The 20,521-nt window shown below is 36.1% G+C and overlaps 1 protein-coding gene across 16 annotated transcripts in view; it reads right to left on the bottom strand.

The window, feature by feature from the left end:
- The window catches only part of Abcc9 (ATP binding cassette subfamily C member 9), a 135,159-nt gene that overhangs the window by 80,940 nt on the left and 33,698 nt on the right, over positions 1–20,521 (bottom strand). For all 16 annotated transcript variants that reach the window (XM_074075895.1, XM_074075894.1, XM_074075903.1 and 13 more), the window contains 5 exons: positions 19,344–19,506; positions 16,685–16,725; positions 15,555–15,697; positions 8,711–8,819; positions 2,892–2,996 (listed from right to left, as the gene is read on the bottom strand). In XM_074075895.1, the coding sequence (XP_073931996.1) occupies positions 2,892–2,996; positions 8,711–8,819; positions 15,555–15,697; positions 16,685–16,725; positions 19,344–19,506 (561 nt within the window). The remainder of the gene's footprint in view (positions 1–2,891; positions 2,997–8,710; positions 8,820–15,554; positions 15,698–16,684; positions 16,726–19,343; positions 19,507–20,521) is intronic.

Below are 20,521 nucleotides of genomic sequence, written 5' to 3'. Positions count from 1 at the left end.
GATACAAAGTGGAGGTGGGGGAGGTAGAGCTCACATGGGAGTGGATATGAATGAGGATCAAGGAGTCTCATGAATTAAAAATGTAATGAAATTAAAAATTTAAAGACAGGCACCAGGTGGACACGAAAAGACCATCTACTGTATGATTTATACATATTTATTTACATGAAATATTCAGAACAGGAAAATCCATAAGGACAGAATATAGATTGGTGATTGCCAAGGGAAGAGGGAGGTGAAAATACAAAGCAAATGCCTAATCGGTATGAGATTTTCTTTTGAAAAGGTTTTGGACCTAGGTAGAGGTGATGTACAACAATGCTATCAAGTTGTTCATTATAAAATGTTAATTGTGTTTCATGTGAATTTCACTCCTACTGCAAGAACTTTTTAAGCATTGAAAAGCAGGGCCTATACAAGCTATTGTCCCTGTCCTGCTTTTGAAAGTAAGCAAAAATATTGAGAAAAATATAGTTTCTAAGAAATCTTATTAGAGCAGGAAGTAATGAAATACCAAAGCAAAAGGTAAGAAAAAATACAAAATCAGAGATGTGAGCCCCAGGGCACTGAGACTTTCCCCTAAAAGGCCAAGCGTAGTTAAGAAGAAAAGCAAGGTCTAAGAGCTTGTTCTAAAAGACATCAATATTTAGAAAGATATAATGATCATTACAGCAGAATACTGGACAAATAATCCAAAGAAAGATGAAGGCTAGCAACAGATCCACACGTGTAGATACCTGATGAAAAATCTACGGGGATTGTGATCAATATATGTGACCAGGGCAATTGGCTATCATATATGAAGAAAATTAAATGAGACCTCACTTGATATACTACTAAGTGTAGTAAAATGACTATTGCTAAATTTACGGTAGCTAAATCTATAACTTACTCATGAATTAACAAATCATTTATTACTGTTTACCTATTAAATCACATCCTTCCTCAAATAAACATAAAAATTGGTCCCAACTGGATTGAAGAACTAGAAGTGAAAGGTATAGCTTCAAAGCTTTTAGGACCTGATATAGAACCTGAGTAGGAAAAGTTTTCTTAAATATGACCAAAAGATAAAAGTACAAACCAGAAAAGGAAAAGTCACACAAACTACATTATAAGAACTTCCGTTCATTGAATGATACCACAGAGTGGAAAATCAAGCTACAGAGCAGAGAAGGATTTGACAACATGTGTCCTAAAGAAACAATATTCAGAAATTTTTAAAAGGAAAAAATAAGGCAATTCACAAAAAAGGTATTCCAAAGTGAAATGAACAACACACACACACACACACACGCGCACACACACACACACACACACACACACACACACGGTGATTGATGGTTACCCACGAATAGTGTTTTTTCTATTTTATCATGGTGGAAAAGCTGAACCCACCCAGTAGGAACTGTACTTTGAATTTTTATCTTTTCCTACTTGCAATACTGGGAAAAGGCAGTGATGCAAAGCTCCTATCAGTCACGTGAACAGAGGTGGACACGCACGGCTCTATAGCTCACTGTGTCACTAAGCCATGGTATTTCAGGAATTAGGTGTGTTAAATGCATTTTTAACTTAGGATGCTTTCAACTTTTGATAGTTCTACTGAAAGGGAAGCCATTGTGAGCTGAGGAGCATATGTATATGAAAAAGTGCTCTACCCATTAGTATTCAGAAAAACACAAATAAAAACCATGGATCGCTCCTCAGCACACAAGTTGTGGCAAAACATCCTTATCATTGGTGAAGATGTGAAGCAACCGGAATTCATGGTTGCCAGTGGTAGAAGAGTAAGCTGGCACAATCTCTGGAAAACAGGTTTCTATACCTTAGGAAAGGTTGGGTGCATGTACCCCGTAACTCAGTAATTGCTCACAATAGCTCCAGAGTGAAAAATACCACAGGGTCATCAAAAGTAGAGCAGAATTCTGTTTTAACGATACAACAGTACATTGTAACACGATGTGAATGAATGAATGAATTATTGCTTCACATAGCAACATGGATGATGGATGAACTATGTGCACATATTATTTAGCAAAAGAAGCAACACAGAGATACTTATTTAAGCTTAAAAGAGCTAAAAATATGATTTTTAGGGAGGCATGCATAACAAGGATAATTAAGGAAATGATGACTATAAAAGTCAAGGTGGCTGTAATTTCTCCAGGGAGAGGAAGGAGGGAACAGCAAGTGTGTAAGCTGGGCATTTTTGAGGAAGCTGAAAATATAAATGTCTGTTTCTAGGCTGGATCCAGTGGGTCATGCCTGTATCCCCATCTCCTCAGGAAGTAGAGATTAGAAGCATTTCAGTTTAAAGTCAATCTACGACCTCATCTCAACAAACAAGCTGGGCTCCTCCCTCCCTGGGGTTTGTCCCAATCATCAGCCCCAATGTGTTCCTGAGCTTACCTGCTTTACCTAAGTTCTATCTAAGCACACAGTCTGGGCAGAGCACAAAAGTCAAGTTTGAGATGAGATCAAAGGCACAATGTAATACTGGGAAGCCCAGTCTTTGAAGCAGCAACACTGGCTTAAGCAGGTGTTGAAAACAATTAACATCTAATTTATTCCTTTCAAAGTCGGATTTATAACACTGGTGTTCTTTATGTATCAATTTACGCAAGGGTAGTAGAGGGTAGTGCTTACAGTGGATACTAGCTTCAGACACAGATACAGAAGAAAATCTGTCCAGCTACCAAATGTACTGCTGCAGCAGAAGCTGTGGCTGCGAGGAGAGAGTGCAAATGATAAACTCATCAGAATGTTTACAAAGTACTATTAGGATAGTGGCCACTGTAAACCACGATTAGAACACTTGTGCAGAACATCAGCGTACAAGGGTAGCATAAATGTTTCTATTCATTTAAGAGTCTAAGAAATAAAATAACCTTTATTGCAATATCCTCTGACTCTGCCGGACGTAGTCGTCGTGCTGATTGCTCGTAGCTGTCCAGGTGGTATCTTCCAGGCTGCTTCCTGTTTATAGTTTTCGGCTGCCACATTCCAAATGGAAAAGAACACAAGTTGAAGCCTTGTGAAAAAATTGAGGTTTTACTGAACATTAACTCACATCACTACTTCACTTAAATTCCAAGAAAAAGAAAAATGGGTGTCATATTTTACTTTTTAAGATGATTTCTCCAAAAAAGCAAATAATGGAAAAATGTTGAGCCATAATTTTAAACCTAATTCGCCACCCTCTTAGTGAAAAATGAATGGTGATTGCTGCAAATGAGGGTAGCAGTATGGATAGTTATGCTAAGCAATAAAAAGTCTGTGTTCTGTCCAAAAACAATCAGACTAACTCGGGTCAAATTAGCATCCATTCGTTGGGTTCACCAGGCTTATAAACATTCTAGCATTACATTACTTGGGATCATGAAGATTTCAAATCTGATATATTCACATAAATCAGATTGAGCTACACATCACACCAAGAGCTATTGTGGACTGGTAAAAGTAAAAGAATCTAGGATTTTTACAAAACAACATAAAGTATTTCAAAAGGAGATGAGCCCATTAGAGGATGTAATCTACCCCCAAGGTTCTAGTGCTATTCCTAGTCAATGGACTGACACACCCCTTCTATAAAGCCAGGTGAGATGGGACAGCCTCCACATATTTAAAGAAAACATAATTTAGGTCATAACTACAAATTTCCCATTTTATAATTTTGAGTTTAATCTTACATAGATGGAGATAGGCAAATCTCTAAAGAGAAGGTAGAAAATTTAGCTCCGTAAACATCTAATTTAGAAAATTTGTAAGTTCAAAATTTGTCCAGGAACCCAGTGATCAAATATTTCAATATAAATAATGAAATATAAATAATGATCTGTCTTATTTAAATACCTTATAGAGATGATAAAGGCTAAACAGTAACACTTCTAAACTGTTACGTTACCTAAGAAAGCAAAGGATTCTAGAATTGTGAAACTATTTTTTTTGGCCTGGAATACAGGTTTAGCTTTTGAAAAATCCACTGAATTCTACTTTGGGAATTCGGAATGTTCTTGAATAATCAGTAATTTAATCCAAACAAGATATTGCTTTCCCAAATTCTATCAATTAGTTTCCCAACAGAATATCAAACTATCAAATAGGTCAATGCCAGGCTTGATGTAAACAAATACACAGATTTTAAAAAGCAACTAAGAAAATTAAAAGTAAAGTACTAGTGTGGTTAGGTCACATAGAAAATACTAATCATATTCTAACTTGAAAATGAGACTCTGTGTTTGTGTGAGAGAGAGAGAGAGAGAAAGAGAGAGATTGATTTAATTTTTTTTAAATTTGGTTTAATTTTATGTTTGTTTTGGTTTTCCTCCCGATTGTTCTTACACATAACCTAGGAAGTACACAATGTGAAATGTGGTAGAATGTCACTATTTTTAATGATGAGTATATTTCCACACCTATATAACATTCACTGTCTTTTTAACATTCACAGAGTCTTTAATTCTGTAGTAGTATTGCCCCTAGAGGTCCAAAAGGAATGACTTCATGCTCTTCACAAAACTAAGGAGAGGGTGGGAAGAAGAGATGTGTTGACAGAGATTTGAGTCGGAATTCCACAGATGTAATTTGAAGAGACTTTGGCCCTTGAATGTCCCTAATTCTCCATGGAGATTCTACAGCCAAAACCACTTAACGCTAAGATCTTACAGAATACATAGCATCTTAAGAGCACTCAAGAAGGAGTTTCCATTAGTCTTATTTTCAAACACACAGCTTTTTTTCACCCCATTTAAAAAAGCTTGCTGCTTGTGGTTTGGCCCATCAGCAGTGATGAATGACCCTGAAAGACATCAGAAGTCCAGTCTGGTTTCAATAATCCTGAAGATGTTGGATGCAAGTGAAGGAGATTCTTTTTTTCCTTCCAAAAAATATTTTCATGGTTCAATTTTTCTTCTATCCCTCATCTCATACAGAAATCTCTTCATATTTCCCTAACTCATGAACTTGACCTCCTCTACCCCGCCCCTTTCTTGAGGTTATTTCACTCTGTTCATCCCCACATCACTGAAAGGTGATGTAATGAGCTCTTTGGTAGGCTAAGAGCATCCAAAGTGTGACAAGACTGGTTCTAATCAAATGTCTGACTTCCCTGCTGTTTGAAGTGCAGGCACCCTTTCATGTATTCCTGTTTTTATGTCTACGTCCACACAATGGTATTGTTATGGGAGTGTGGATAAGCACTGTGGTAGTTTCTTCTCAGACAAAATTAGACCTGCACAATAAAGCAGATTAAAGAAGGTAAAAAGTAACTGAAGAAAAGTAAAAGAAAACAGTAAGGCTAAATATAGCCAAGTGCTTGTCTTAACTATTTTTAGCATTTTTAAACAGAATGAGAAGAAAAATGAAATCTAGATTAATTCCCTGGCGAAGGCTTTCCAAGTTACCCTCAACTCCAGTCAGAGGATAGCATGTGCATTTTGTAGAGTCATGTAAGTGGTAAACGTATTCAGATTTTCCCAATAGTTACATGAATAACCTACAGTAACTTGTAACGTGACTCATTTTGGAATAGCTTCTTTCTACTTTACTGTTAGGAAATATACAAGTTATTTTTTTTTTTAATTTCTTCAGAATTTTTCAGCCATATACTTCAAGGAAGTGGTATTATCTACTTCCACTGACTTAAATGTTATCTACTGTCTAATGACTCATAAATTCACATCTCCACTGCTGATGTCTTTTCTTGGATATTAATAAGTATTGCAAAATGATCATTTGCAAAATTGATTACACTTCAACACCAGCTTCCTCATTTCTCAGCCTCCCCATTTCAACAAATAGCTCTGCCATATATCCAGCAATTGAGCCAATGAACTAGGATCTACCCTTAATCCTAGTTCATTTTCCCTCATCACCTCCATCCAATCTTTCAGCAAGTCTTTATCACCTCAATATCATGATGTAGCTGAGTGATACAGCACTTGCCTAGCATGGGCAAGGCCCTGGGTTTAATCCCCGGCACTACACATACACACACACAAACACACACGTGTACTCTGACTTTGATCATTTCTTCACAGTATCCACTGCCACCATAATAGAACTCTAAATCTAACAACCACCGTGTTGTTACAACAACCTCTTTACTGTTGTTATTATGTCCCACTATGTCCCCACTGACTTCTCTCTACACCTTAGGCAAAATGATCTTTTAAAAAAATTGAACAAAATTACACCACTTTAAAAGCTTCCAGTGGCTTCCACTAGCATGTCAGTAAAATCCAAGCTCATTCCATGGTCTACAAGATCCCAAATCACTGTTTTTTTGTGTATCATCTTCCTCTTTTTGACTAGGCTCCAACCATACTTCTCTATTCCTAGAAGAAACTAAATTAATTCCTTCCTTAAAGTCTTTGTATCTTCCAGTTCTCTTAACTGGAACTTTCTCATTTCCCAATAAACCTTTGTAGGACATGCATCTGTTCTTTTTTTTTTTTCCAAATATGTTAATATTTTATTATTTGTTAACCTGATCTCAAACTAACTAGAAGTTCAGTATTAATTGGTTTTCTCCAATTCTTTATGAAGAGATTTGGACAATATCTTAGCATTCATCATTTAAGAAGATTTGATAAATTACTTTAGAAGTAAACAAAAACTAGATCCTTCTAGAAAAGCAGACAAAATAATTCTGAGAGAAAATTACCATTTTTTTCTTTTTAAGGTTATCTTCTTTTTTTTTTTTTTAGTTTAGCTTACCTCTTTGTAAGAGGTAAATTTTTTTTCTTTTTATTTTATTATTCATATGTGCATACAAGGCTTGGGTCATTTCTCCCCCCTGCCCCCACCCCCTCCCTTACCACCCACTCCACCCCTCCCTCTCCCCCCCACTCCCTCAATACCCGGCAGAAACTATTTTGCCCTTATCTCTAATTTTGTTGAAGAGAGAGTATAAGCAAAAATAAGAAGGAACAAGGTTTTTGCTAGTTGAGATAAGGATAGCTATACAGGGAGTTGACTCACATTAATTTCCTGTGCATGTGTGTTACCTTCTAGGTTAATTCTTTTTGATCTAACCTTTTCTCTAGTTCCTGGTCCCCTTCTCCTATTGGCTTCAGTTTCTTTTAAGATATCTGCTTTAGTTTCTCTGCATTGAGGGCAACAAATGCTAGCTAATTTTTTGGGTGTCTTACCTATCCTTCATATCTCCCTTGTGTGCTCTCACTTTTATCTTGTGATCAAAGTTCAATCCCCTTGTTGTGTTTGCCCTTGATCTAATGTCTGCATATGAGGGAGAACATACAATTTTTGGTCTTTTGGGCCAGGCTAACCTCACTCAGAATGATGTTCTCCAATTCCATCCATTTACCAGTGAATGATAACATTTCGTTCTTCTTCATGGCTGCATAAAATTCCATTGTGTATAGATACCACATTTTCTTGATGCATTCGTCAGTGGTGGGGCATCTTGGCTGTTTCCATAACTTGGCTATTGTGAATAGTGCCGCAATAAACATGGGTGTGCAGGTACATGCACCTATTCTTTATTCAATGTCAGTTCAAGTGCTGGCTCTTCAGAGGGGTCTTTTCATAAATGACCACCCTGCTTTGAATATCCATTCACCCTCCAATATCCTCTGTTATTTTCTCAATGCAGTGAGATCATCTTATCTTTTAAACTGGTTTATTATTTGCCTTCTGCCTTATGAAAGGAAATTCTGTGAGAGGAAAGACCTCATGGGCCTTGTCTATACCCACACCCCTTCATCCTAGCACAAAGTACCACGTAACCAGTAAGTCTGGAAAACCCAGACTCAAGCTGCAGGTAATACATGTTAAGACAATATTGCCTGCTTCCAGATTTTATTTAGATACTTAGTTTACATTAGTGTCAAGAGTGTGTAAACTAACTGATCCACAAGATACAGACTCGGGTTTCAATTCAATTTTAATCTTATGATTTTGTTCAAGCCATATAATCACACAAACTATGTATTTCCAACTGGAAATAAAAATCAAAATACACAATACATTAGAAAGCATGTTGTAGACAAAAAGCATAATGTAACTAAGTATACCTGCACTAGTGGCTCATGAGTACTATCCTAGCTGCTTGAGAGGCTGACATTGGGAAGATCACAGTTTAAGGCCAGCCTGGGCAAATAATTTGCAAGACCACACCTCCAAAATGACCAGAGCAAAATGGACTGGAGGTTTGGCTCAAGTAGTAGAGTACCTTCTTTGCAAGCATGAAGCTCTGAATTCAAACCACAGTCCCACCCCACCCCTACACAAACACACACACACACACACACACACACTAAAATGTGTGTAGGCATAGTAGGCTTATTTTCTATAATTTTAAAATAAATATTAGTGTAGGCATAGTAGGCTTATTTTCTATAATTTTAAAATAAATATTAGTGTAGGCATAGTAGGCTTATTTTCTATAATTTTAAAATAAATATTAGTAAACAACTTCTCATAGTAAGCAACTTCTTAGCTTCCTTTTGAATTGAATATGTGTTGTTCATCTTGGGGTAATTCTTTCATGATTTATAGACAAGCTTTATAGACTTGTTTATTGGTTTTAGATTTGTGAAGTTTTTTGTAGAAGGAAATTTTCTTTATATAAATTTTAAAAAGAAAGCTTATGGTCTCTTCTAATTGCTCCTACATTAAGCCATCTGTTCTACTGACACGGTCATCTATTCACAGCTCCCATAACAAGAAAAAAAAAAGCACTTACAACTCCAGTGTGTTTCTTACAGGACTCAAAAGGCAGACAGCCTTCACCAGTCCGCCAGCTGTCATCACCAATCTCATCACTCAAGAGAAACTCATTCAGCTTTTGAACACTGCAAAAAGCAAACGCAAAACAAGGATCAACAACAAAACCACTACCAATAAAAATACCAGCTTATCAAACAGTCCTCCCCTCGCTCAGTATAATGGTGAGTGAGCTGTCTCTGAGTCATTTTCAAGATCAGCTGGAACTGAGTGGTTCTTAGGACATAAGACTTTCAGTGCTAATACAAGAAAAATCTCAAGAAAACCAGGACCACTGACCATCCCAAATTCAAAATTCCATCTGCATTTTGTTTTTGTTTTTATTTTTCAATGGTATTCCTTGTCAAAGAGAGTAGAGTAAGATAAGTGGTTAGAAATAATATTACCACATAGGGGAGATACTCATATAATTCTACTTTTACAAATAACAGGTATTAAAGGACTAACAAATTAAGGAACATGTCTAAAAAACATAAATGGAACAAATACTGTGTACACATGTATGTACAAGGAAAAATGAGATCTGTTGAAACTACTCCAGGAATGAGGGGCGGTGGGATAAAGGAGAATGAGGGAGGTAGTGAATTCAAGCTGGATGTATTTGATGTATTGTAAGGACTCAACGTAAATGTCACAATGTACCCCCCAGCACAACAGTAAAAAAAAGAAGAAGAAAAAAAGCATTCATCACATGATATACCCAGAGAGAGTTTCTGACCACTGTGTTATTCTGCTTAGGCACTCTTGGGTCTTGTTATTCAGTGTGGCCCAAGGTCCAACAGCCTCACCTGGGAACTTATTAGAAATGGAGAAACACAGGCCCCACTCCAACATATGAATCAAAATATGCATTTTAACAATATCAAGAGGTGCTTTGTAAGCACATTCCGGTTTGGAAGACCTGGTTCTAGAAGACTGGTTTGCAAACATTCTCTACTATAGTCTCCTTAGGCCAGGCACAAGACATCCTTCTCAGTCTGATTTTCTCAAACCAGCATCATGGGTCAGAACAAAAGCAAGTAAATAATGCTAATAAAAAGCAATATGGTTTGAAAATATTCTCCTATAAATAAAATAATATGCTCAAGAAAATCCTGTGAAGCTTTAGAGGAAAAGAAACGCACTTTTAGTATGCTAGGATATTAAAAATAGATAAACTTGCTCGGTACACAGCACAAACTACAGAGGAGTGTTGCCTTTGACAGGGAACTAGAAAGCACATATTTAAAGTGAAAAGTTCATTTATTTGCTTATTTTCAAATTTCATTAGTGCTAATAGTCAAGTTTAGTGCTTCCAGACAGGTCTACCAAGTTTATTTTTGTGACATGCTCATACAAAAATAATTTTTTGGTGGTAGTAGAGTTTGAACTCAGAGCCTACACCTCGAGCCACTCCACCAGCCCTGTTTTTGTGAAGGGTTTTTTTAAGATAGGGTCTTACGAACTATTTGCCAGAGATCGAACTGTGATCCTTCTGATCTCTGCCTCTTGAGTAGCTAGGATTACAGGCGTGAGCCACCAGTCTATTGACATTAATTTTCAAATCCTTTGGTTTTGCATGCTGTAGAAATATATGGGTAGATAACACCCACTGCAGGACTAAGGATGTACCTCAGTGGTAGAGTACTTCCCTAGCATAAGTAAAGCCCTGTGTTCTATCCCCAGCACCACAAGGGGAAAAAAAAAATAAGACACATCCATTGGGGCACTTCTAACCATAAGCTTGCACTTAACTAACAGACAAAATAGTCTAAGAAGAGTTTTGGCTTGCTGTTCCCTTTGAGTTAGCAAAGTCTGACTTGAAAGACAGCATTAGAAATCCCTTATACAATGACTCTTTACCTATCTTAAATGGCAGATATTCTTTCCTTACTTTTACAGATTTGGTTGTCATTCTGCTCTTACATTTTAAACAGACCTGATTTGAGGGAGTACAGCTTTATCGGTCACAGAGATACCTTTTAAACAACCCCTAGGACACCTCTGAATACAAGGGAAAGTCCCAACCAAGCTCATATGTCTTTGTAGCTCCTAGTCTAGCAGCGCCTGGCATATGTTCTCTGTGAATGTTTGTTCAATGAATCAAAGAGGAAATAAACTAATGATTTAGACATTAAAGTTGGTTGATTTAATTCTCCATTTCACTTTTCTAGTATACATGTAAATCTTACTGAAGCTTTTATAGCATAAATGAGCTCCATTCTTGCTGAACATCAGGAAGCAATGATCCCTGAGATTAACTGGGGGTGGGGAGACCTTTCCCTTCTCTTGGTAACATCCATTTGGAGACTCCAATTACAATGAACATTGATAGATTCCAAAGCTAACCCATCCTTGAACCTCTCCTTTCCCCTCCCTGGGCTAAAGACCTCCTGTACTATGTTGTCATTGCTTACTGTCGGTTGCATATCCCTCTCTCCCATTAGATTATGAACTCCCTAAGGGCAAAAATTTCATTTTCAGACTCTAGCCCTAATAACTAAAATATAACATAGTAATTCCTTAAGAAATGTCTGGTGAATGAATCAATGGGTAATACAAAAAGCATTTCCTGTTCATATGAGGTCCTTTCAGGAACCACAGAGGCAAAGTAACTATGGAAAATGCATGAATCCTGACCAAGGGTGAAGTAATTTCCATCACGTGACCAGGGTTGTATTTTTAAAATGCAAATTAATTCATGTAAGAATTCTTCTCTTAAAATAACAAATGCCACCCTTTGTGTTTCAGCCTCGGTAGCATCATTTAAAGCTGACCAGTCTTTACTTTGCAGCTTCAATCCCTGATATTTTCTGTAAGAGAATCTTTTCTCTTCCAACACAGAACTACTTCCAATCTCCTGAATACACCAAGATTTCTCATATGATTTCACCCCTTCCACTTGAATATTTTGCTCTTTAAGAGTTCAGGAAAGACCCACAACCTCCTTCAGACCTTTGCTAACTAGACAATTCCCCTTCTCTCTCAATAAACTTCAACAGTCTTCCTATACAATCCCACGGTGTTTTGTGTATAGCTTTATAACAATATAACACAATACACTGGAATTAGTTTTCCTTCTTGGCCTCTCAATTCAACTGTGAAATCCCTGTGTTTCCAGCTACCTTTCATCTTTGTGATCACCAATGCCTAGTCATTTACCTGAAGCATTAGTAGATGAAAGTAGACCCACAGAATGCATGGATGGGAAGTGGGTAAAAAGGTGGTGAATTAATAAAATGGAGATTTGTAAGATACCTACCATATTTAGGCAATGTCCTGGGCACTTTTTATGAATTACTTTGCTTATTTTTCTCAATCGCCATGGCAGGTGATATTTGATAAGTGAGAAAGCTGAGCTGCAGAGACACTCACCAACATGCTCGATGTTGAATACTGACTATTCCTGCATAGCTCCAAAACAGGTATATTTGATGTCAGTCATAGCTGTCCTGCCTCCACAACCTTTACACTTCAGTATTTTAATAATTTTTCATTTGTTTAGAATACAGACAAAAGTATTCAAGGTTTTAAATACATGTTACTTTTTTATTTCTCTAATGTCACTTTGAGTATTTAAGCATAGACAGCTTGAGTACCTTGGACAAGTACTATATTAATCAGGAAAAAGTTACATGGTTTCTCACAGGAATTATGAAATTTTGTAAGGTCAAAATGTCATCATGTTCTATGATAAATATCAATAACCATTTATTTGACTGAAGATAATGCAGCAGACTAGCCAAGCATAATTTCCTCTGGGAAGAACATGAGAGAAAAGACAAAATTTTTCCCTAAAAAAGAGAGGGATTCATTTCAAGCTTCTTTTCCCTTGGCAAATAACATCTTGGATACAGATACTACATATGCATCAAACACCAAATACCTAAACTCAAATTATTCTTAAGGGATACAACATATTTTCCTCTACAAGAGTAGAACATATAAATTATTTCCTAACAAATAAAAAGTGGAGAAGTGAGACTAGCCATCTCAAAACAGAAATCATTCTTGTTCAACTATTTAAAATCTTTAATGGGTCTTTTCTTTACTCTGCAACACTTCATTCTAAAAGGTCCAGAAAATTCAAGAGATGTGGAACATTACTCAGAGTAAGGAGACAACCAGAATCATATTTGCCTCTTTCTTCCATTTTATTACACAATACATACATATATATTCTATGCATGCATACGTATTATAAGTATATACGCACACGTGGTCCCACTCAATGAATGCCACAAAAGCAACATTTGCAAAAGATATACATCTTTTCAAAAGAAATTCTAGAATTTTCCTGGAGCAGAATATTTTACATGGCATGACATTTTCCTCCAGTAAAATACCTTCCAAGCTTCTTACATACATGTATGACATGAAGCAGGGAGTGTGTTTCAATTCATTCTAATCCACCAAATTTCTGAATACATTTAAGAGGACAGCAAAGATCTTCTGAATTCCACAGTCCTGACAGGAGATTTCTAAATCAGCTGACCAAAGTCTCCGATTATAAACAGGCTGCTAAACTCACTGTGCGCCAACTGGCGTCAAAGACTGGTCATGGGTTCCCAGGCACAGAAGTAAATGCTGAGCCCAGTCAACATTGGGAAAACACTCCCTTGGGTTCCCAGAACCAGCACACGGTGGGGAAAAGCCTGGCCTCCTCTGTTGACTGACCATCTCTGTAGCACCCGCAAATCAACCACTGAAAGCCATTTTAGAGAAGCAAGTATTTATAAGCAGATTATATTTGGCCTATGGCTTGGAAAATTTGGAGCTGAGCCCTGAAAACAGACTGGTGTTTATCAAACTGGCAAATGCATTTTCCCTGAGATACACAGAAGGGCGAGTGCTATGCAGACATACACAGGGGAGATTATTCACCCTCAACTGTACGAGGACTCCCTGCAGCAGAATTGTATGCTACACATTTGAGAGAAACCTTTAGATTTCTTTTATCTTTTTAAAAATCAACTTTAAAAGTCTTCTTTTTTTTTATTTCTTCGTGCTGGGGATCGAACCCAGGACCTTGCACATATTTAAAATCTTTCCGATACTGGGCAACCTCTTGGTTTCAGAGGAGTTATGTGTTACAAGTTATCAACTGCTTTTTATCTCTACTCCTAGTGCAAAGTCAAATTCCAATTAATATTGCAACCATGAAAGGGATAGCTGTTAAACAGAGAAAATGAAAATAAGGACCAAAATAGCAGACTCTGGCCATTTATCAATTTTATTGTTTGAAGTGGCTTCCCTTCCAGAGCACTGCCTAATTTGGAAGTGGTGCTACAAAGTACAGCCAGTGATCTATGCAAGTGGTTCAGATGCAGAACAATAAGAAAAGAAAATGAGGGCAGCCGAGGCCAGAGGACTAAAACTCGAAACTCTTAACAACTTCTGAATTGTTCCCAAAGACATAACTTAGAGAACAGGATTGAAGATACATTACAATCACAGCATATCCTATCAAAACTTGATGTATGATAGAATAATTTATATGCTCTTTAATACTATCTGGAATTATGCCACTGGTTAGTCAATGTAAATTATCGTAAAACTGGAACATTGGTGTTTTGAACATCACATACTAATTTTCTCAGCAATACAGAGACACTGGGAAGATTATCTCATTTTAAAAGAATACTTTGCAAGAGATATTCAGCATTGCTGTCAATAGAAACATCATATTTTGTATATCTAAGGAGCCAATTTCCCAATTTTCCTTCAGGATTACAACATTTAGGCAATGGAATCAAAGATATATTTTTATATCTTTTATATATATGCTTTATATATAAAAGATATAAAAAGAGTCAGGTCATTCATGAAACATGCTGAGATTTTATATGATTTATAAATATTGAACAGAAAAAAAGCCAAAGTACTACTTTAAGACTGCCGTCTTTACAACACAGGAGATGATGGTACAGACAATGTAGTGCAATGCAGTTTGGTGACCTCCTTATTTGCATAATGTGGTAAAGGGGTGGGGAAGGTGATTATCATATCACACCTCTTTCAATAGTTACACATTGTAGGAAAGTATGGGCAAGGCAAAGTCTACGCTTGCTGGAAATCCTATAGAAGCAGGTTTAAATGAGAATATACTAAATGGTTTTGCAAGTCTTCTCATTTTCAGACACTCTGAGCCTGGATTTTCTTTTTATTTCCAGATTAAACAAAACTCAAAACAGAATATATGTACCATTGATATGAAAATTTTCTGTCCCTCCTAGTGTACATATAAACTGGTGTGGCTCCAATGGGAAACATGACAATATTCATAAATAACCAGCTTTTGACCTACCACCATTTCAATGGAAAGCAACATAGCCACATTCTCTTAGTACCTCAGTGACGTGGAACTAGTATCATCATTTCTAGAAATCTGATCCAAGCAAACCATCAGAGACAAGGGCAAGGATGAGAGAAGATGTCCACCTCAATGTTATGGATGTTAGAGAGAAAAAAAAACACACTGTCTAACAAAAATGTGATCATTAAGTAAGGTAGACTATCTCCAAACAATGGATCATCATACAGCCAGTAAACACTTTGTACTATAAAACTTTAATGCAGAGAAAGTAATAAAAATAGGAAGTGAAATAGGAAGCAAAAAACCATAGAAATTCAAAATTTTTATTTTTAATAATTATTCTATAAGAAATAAATAAAAGACTGACAGATGGCATACCCAAATTTTATCAATAGTTATCTCTGGCCAGTGATTTTCATGCTTTGTAATACTTTTCAAGTTTACTACCAGGAGCACATATTATTTCTATAACCAAGAAGCTAAAAATTCCAGATACTTTTGTGCATACCTGATGATGGCTTTCACTGCAAATCTGACCACTGTGGAGAGCAGGAAGAGTGGTGTGACCAGGATGTGAAAGAGAGACAGGGAGGCAAAGGCCTCTGCAGGTTTCAGGTTGTTCCCACTGGCATAGGCATGAGTCACAAACGTCTGTGCAAACAAAGGATTTCTTTAGAGAGAGCAGAGAAAGCTACACACATGCTTACATTTCATTCGACAAACCTGATAGATTCTGCTGTGCCAATATGCCCCTTGCAACTATGACAACCACTACCTTATCCAAAACTCCCTAACTAAAACAGTATTTGCTCTTGGTGACTACTTGGTGATTTTCACATCAGTCTAGCAGTAAACTTGTGAGAAAGTCAGGACAGATTCTATTTACACAATAGGAAAGTGATTTCTGTCCAATTACTGATTGGGAGAGAGGGTGGTAAGTGGGTAAAGAACTCAGAATTCCTAACAAGCAGCCAGGTTCTCTCTAACCAACCAACATAAATATCCCAAGAGAAAAAGAGAGAAGGTTTTACTGATTAAGGGTCCATACTGTGAATCTTTACTAAAACTGCAGGACTAGTATCTAATGAAGACTTATTTATTTATATTTCTAAAAATTATACCAGTTCCTGAGATTGTCATTTTAGTGTAAAATACAATGGTTTTTAAAAAATATTTAACACTTAATTAATTTAACATTATATTAATTTAATATTATTATTAATTTAACATTAAATATAAAGTTTACATTTAACTTTTTTTTTACTTTTAACATTTCTGGTTGTTGACCTAACACTAGCTTGTTAGAGGATTGAGATCAGAACACTTAGTTCCCAACCATCACGAATTTTGCTTTCCACAGACATTTGCCAATGTTTGGGGACTTTTTTTTTTTATTGTCATGACTGACATCTAGTTGGTAGAAGTCAGGGAAGGGGCCAAACATGATGAAGACTCTCTTATGACAAAGTATTAAATGTCTGAAAAATTAGGTCAGAACAATAGCTCTGTGCCATGGAAACTGTAAAGAAGGAAGGGTCAGAAGTGAAGAAATATATATATCACCTACACACTCTTTTCATAAATCACTTAATAACACTGACTTGGTTCTGTTTCCCAAAGCAAGAAAAAGTGTCTTACAGCAAGCACAGCTGCTATGGGAATTGCTGCATTCATGAAGACTGTAGAAAGAAAGCAAACACATTAGTTTCACTAAACTGCAAGAACTTTTCAGTAATTTTAATTAATCATCTATTATGACTAACTTTCCTTAAAGACAGGAAGGACAAAGTACATTAAATAACATTTTGTCAGGAGGCCACAGACATTTCCCAAGAGGTATGTCCTTGTCAGTGTTTATAGATGCTCCCTAAGCGAAATCTGTTTTTCTTTATTGGAGAAATAGGTTTTATTCTTATGGAATGCTACAAACAACAGAATTTGAATAAAATAATCATTCAATGTTGCAAATGATTAGAATTTAACAAATGTGCATTCTTGGGAGAGTTTACAGTCTATATTTTGCTTGGTTCACTAAACTAATTTAACTATATGAAAATTAGGTTATTATGCAAATTAAAATGTTTCAAGTTCTCTTTCCATCAGTGACATTAATTTTTACCTATATACCTTTCAGTTAATAAAATAATGCCATATCTTGGACACTGTGCTTATTTAACTATCTCTCCAGGAATCTATTTCACCATAATTTGATAAATGTGATACACATAGAAAAAATAATGAAAACTTGTATTTTCAGCTAACACACTAGCATTTGGATCATAGTGTAGATCAAAAGCCAAGTTGATGATTTGCAAGTTACACTGTTCAGAAATCATATGATTTTAGGGATAAAGGGCCCAAAAGATAAAGTGAATTACATGGATATAGGCTTGGTACCATGAGAGCTATATCCTCCTTTGCTCCACGTAGAGGGCTTGGATGTAAAAACTCATTTGGTCTCATGAACCACCCTCATCACTACACAGGAGGACAAAATTAGACTGTACTTTCTCAAGTCTAGATGCGACTTAGTTATCCAATACAAATCCTTGCACAGTACTGGGGATCAAAACACTGATCTGAGATTCACAATAGCATAGAGGAAGAGCCATTTTCTGCCTCAGCCTTCTTTTGTGACTCCTGTCACCCTATTTCTCCATATGAAACATCAAAGTGAAGAGAGAAAAACAAAGCAGTATCTTCTTTACCTTCACCAATGAGTTAAACCCATAAACAGCATATAATCATTTGGCAGGAAAGACAAAGTGTTGAATAGTTTCTTTTCCCCTCACATATCTCAAGTGACAAGAACACTGACTATCAAAGAAGTGAATCTTCACTTCCAGTAGTAGGTGTTCTGTTTAAATTCTCTTTTTAACAGTTGTAGATAACATTTCTAAACACAACATAACCATACCTTATTAATTCCCCAATGTGCTATTAACATCCAGTTTACTAATGAATAAATAGACTTCACCACACAACCAACCAAGGTCATACAGCTCACAAGTTACAGAGCCAGGGCTTCATTTCAGGTCAACTTACCATCCAGGAACCCAAAGCATTCATTACCTTGCACTGTTGGGTTTTTCCTTTCTTTATATATTTTTAGCCTGCATGGTGTTCTACAAACACTACTCATCAAATACTTTAACATTCACTAACTAGTATCACAAGATACTATTAGATCAACTTTTATTTAATTTTAATTTTATTTTTTGTCTTTTCTTTTGGGGGGTTAGCATATGCTAGAGCATATGCTAGGCAAGTGCTCTAACACTAAGCTTTATCCCAGATTTATCACACCAATTTTTAGATGAGGGAAATGAGCACAGAGGTTATTGAACACTAGACAATTCACCAAGGTGCTCTGTATGAGATAATAAGTATGAGGCACTTGAGTCAGGTACTTTATGGAGAACAGAGTGTGCACTCAATACTTCCTGTAAATATATTTTACAAAGGAAATGTCTGTCATCTCTCAAATCTAAAGCAATTTATAACTCAAGAGAAACCAATATACAAACTTCCAAATCTGTAAGCTGTTAAAGTCTTTGTTACTAGTAAGGATGAGCAAAACTGACATAAAAATCAAATCCTGTAAGAATAGGGGAGTTGACTAAGGTTGTGTAAATTATAGGAACATGAACCCATTATTCTTGAGAGTACATGGAGAAAAAAAGACAGTGTTTAAAAATTCTCAAAAACATATTGGAAAACCAGATTTATGTGAATGAAGTTTGCCTTCTTTCACACTTGGAAAAGACATTTTTCTCCTCAATTTTTAAAAATGGTATTTCATATACAATATTTAAAAAAATCATAAACTTCCAAAGAGACAGATTTAAAATCAAAACAACTGTAGATAGTTTTAAAGGATCTTTGGGGATAAAATAGTCAATAATAATGTAATCAAATTAATCCAATAAATTTTTTTACCAAAAAACCAGCTACTCATCCTAACTGTAACCAACACAAAGTTTTTATTTATAGGTACTAATATCATCACCATCTTCATATTACAGATGAAGAAATGAAGGATTTCCATTTGTAAAGTAACATAGCTAAGGGTACATAATTTGAAAGAAATCAAATCCAGGTCTACTTGACTCTAAACCTGTGCCTGTGCCTTAAATGGAAACAGCTCATGTAGCTAGTAACTACTGTTCAGCACATGTCTAAGAAAATACATTTCCTTCAATAACTAGACTGCATCCTTGATCATGGTCTAAGCTGAATGGACTGTGCTTGTTGATTACTCTTAACATCACCCATTCTCAGAGCAATGGTAACTTACTGGACAGTGATGTATAAAGGGCAAAGGTTTTGAGGCTAGATAGTTCTTTCATTCTTGTTTCCTCCACACTTTTGCAGAAAATGTGCTCCCAGGCATACAGTTTTAGAAGTTTGATGCCTTTCAATATTTCATTTGTTTTCTTCAGTCTTTCAGTGGAATAATCCTATAAAACAAAGCAATAAAAGATAATGCAAGCTTCATTTAAGTGAGCCAGAAAGGCAGGACCACACAATGGACAGAGGTTAAGGAGATGGTGATTTCAGACTGGCTCTGCCACTGATGAGGCTGTGAAAGTCCCAGAAGAAATAGTTCAACTCCCTATGCTCCCATCTTCTCAACTTCAAAGCGAAGAGGTCACAAAATGACCTCAAAATTTTTCCTCCTCTTAAAACATGTATATTTCTATTGCTTTGGTTTATATAAAAACAGTTGGTTCAGTTTAAGATGATTTCCTTGAATAAATACGCAGATCTTATAGACATACATTTTAAGAAATAATTGAGACTTACAATGATTCCTAACATCAAAATTATTTTATTCTCCCTTTGACAGTGTCATGCATACTTAGAAAAAGAAAAACAATGGCTTTTTTAAATGTTAGTTTGCCTCTTATTTGGGAATGTGAGGGTACAAAGTAGTATGAATTCACACAATACAGTTATTGAAATGAAGCCTATCATCTTTAACCTCAAGAGGTTTTTATAAACTTCTTTTTAAGGTCCAATTTAAGGCCTCAATCAGATTTACTGGAAACTAACAACTTGGATTAATTATAGAGATTTTTAGCAGGCACAAATTCCTCAATTTGATCAGTTGTTTGTTTAGCCTCTTTTGCCACCAAATAGTATGCTAGAATTACTAATAAGATGCAACATGACCTGTCAATCAGCAAATGGGATAAGAGAGTGACCAAAAGGGAAACAGGAGCAAGCAAAACAAACAAATGAGCTCTGTTTTAGTCCTCCTTTTGTTTCTACAGGGTCTTAAATGCCTACCGAATGATTGTTTAATGAGTGAACGAATGTGGTATGAACAGCTAAATCAAAGGCAGATGTCTGAGAGGAATCTAACCTCCATACCTGTCTGTATGTATGTATGGGGTAAAAAAGGCAAATGGTTCAGAGGAGGTGAAGAACAGAACACAGAAATGAGTAACCTTACCAGAAGCAGCAGAAAAA

Source organism: Castor canadensis, chromosome 6 (assembly GCF_047511655.1).
Source record: "Castor canadensis chromosome 6, mCasCan1.hap1v2, whole genome shotgun sequence".
NCBI lineage: Eukaryota > Metazoa > Chordata > Mammalia > Rodentia > Castoridae > Castor > Castor canadensis.
Note: the sequence above shows the minus strand (reverse complement) of the source record. Positions and strands in the feature narration are given on the sequence as shown.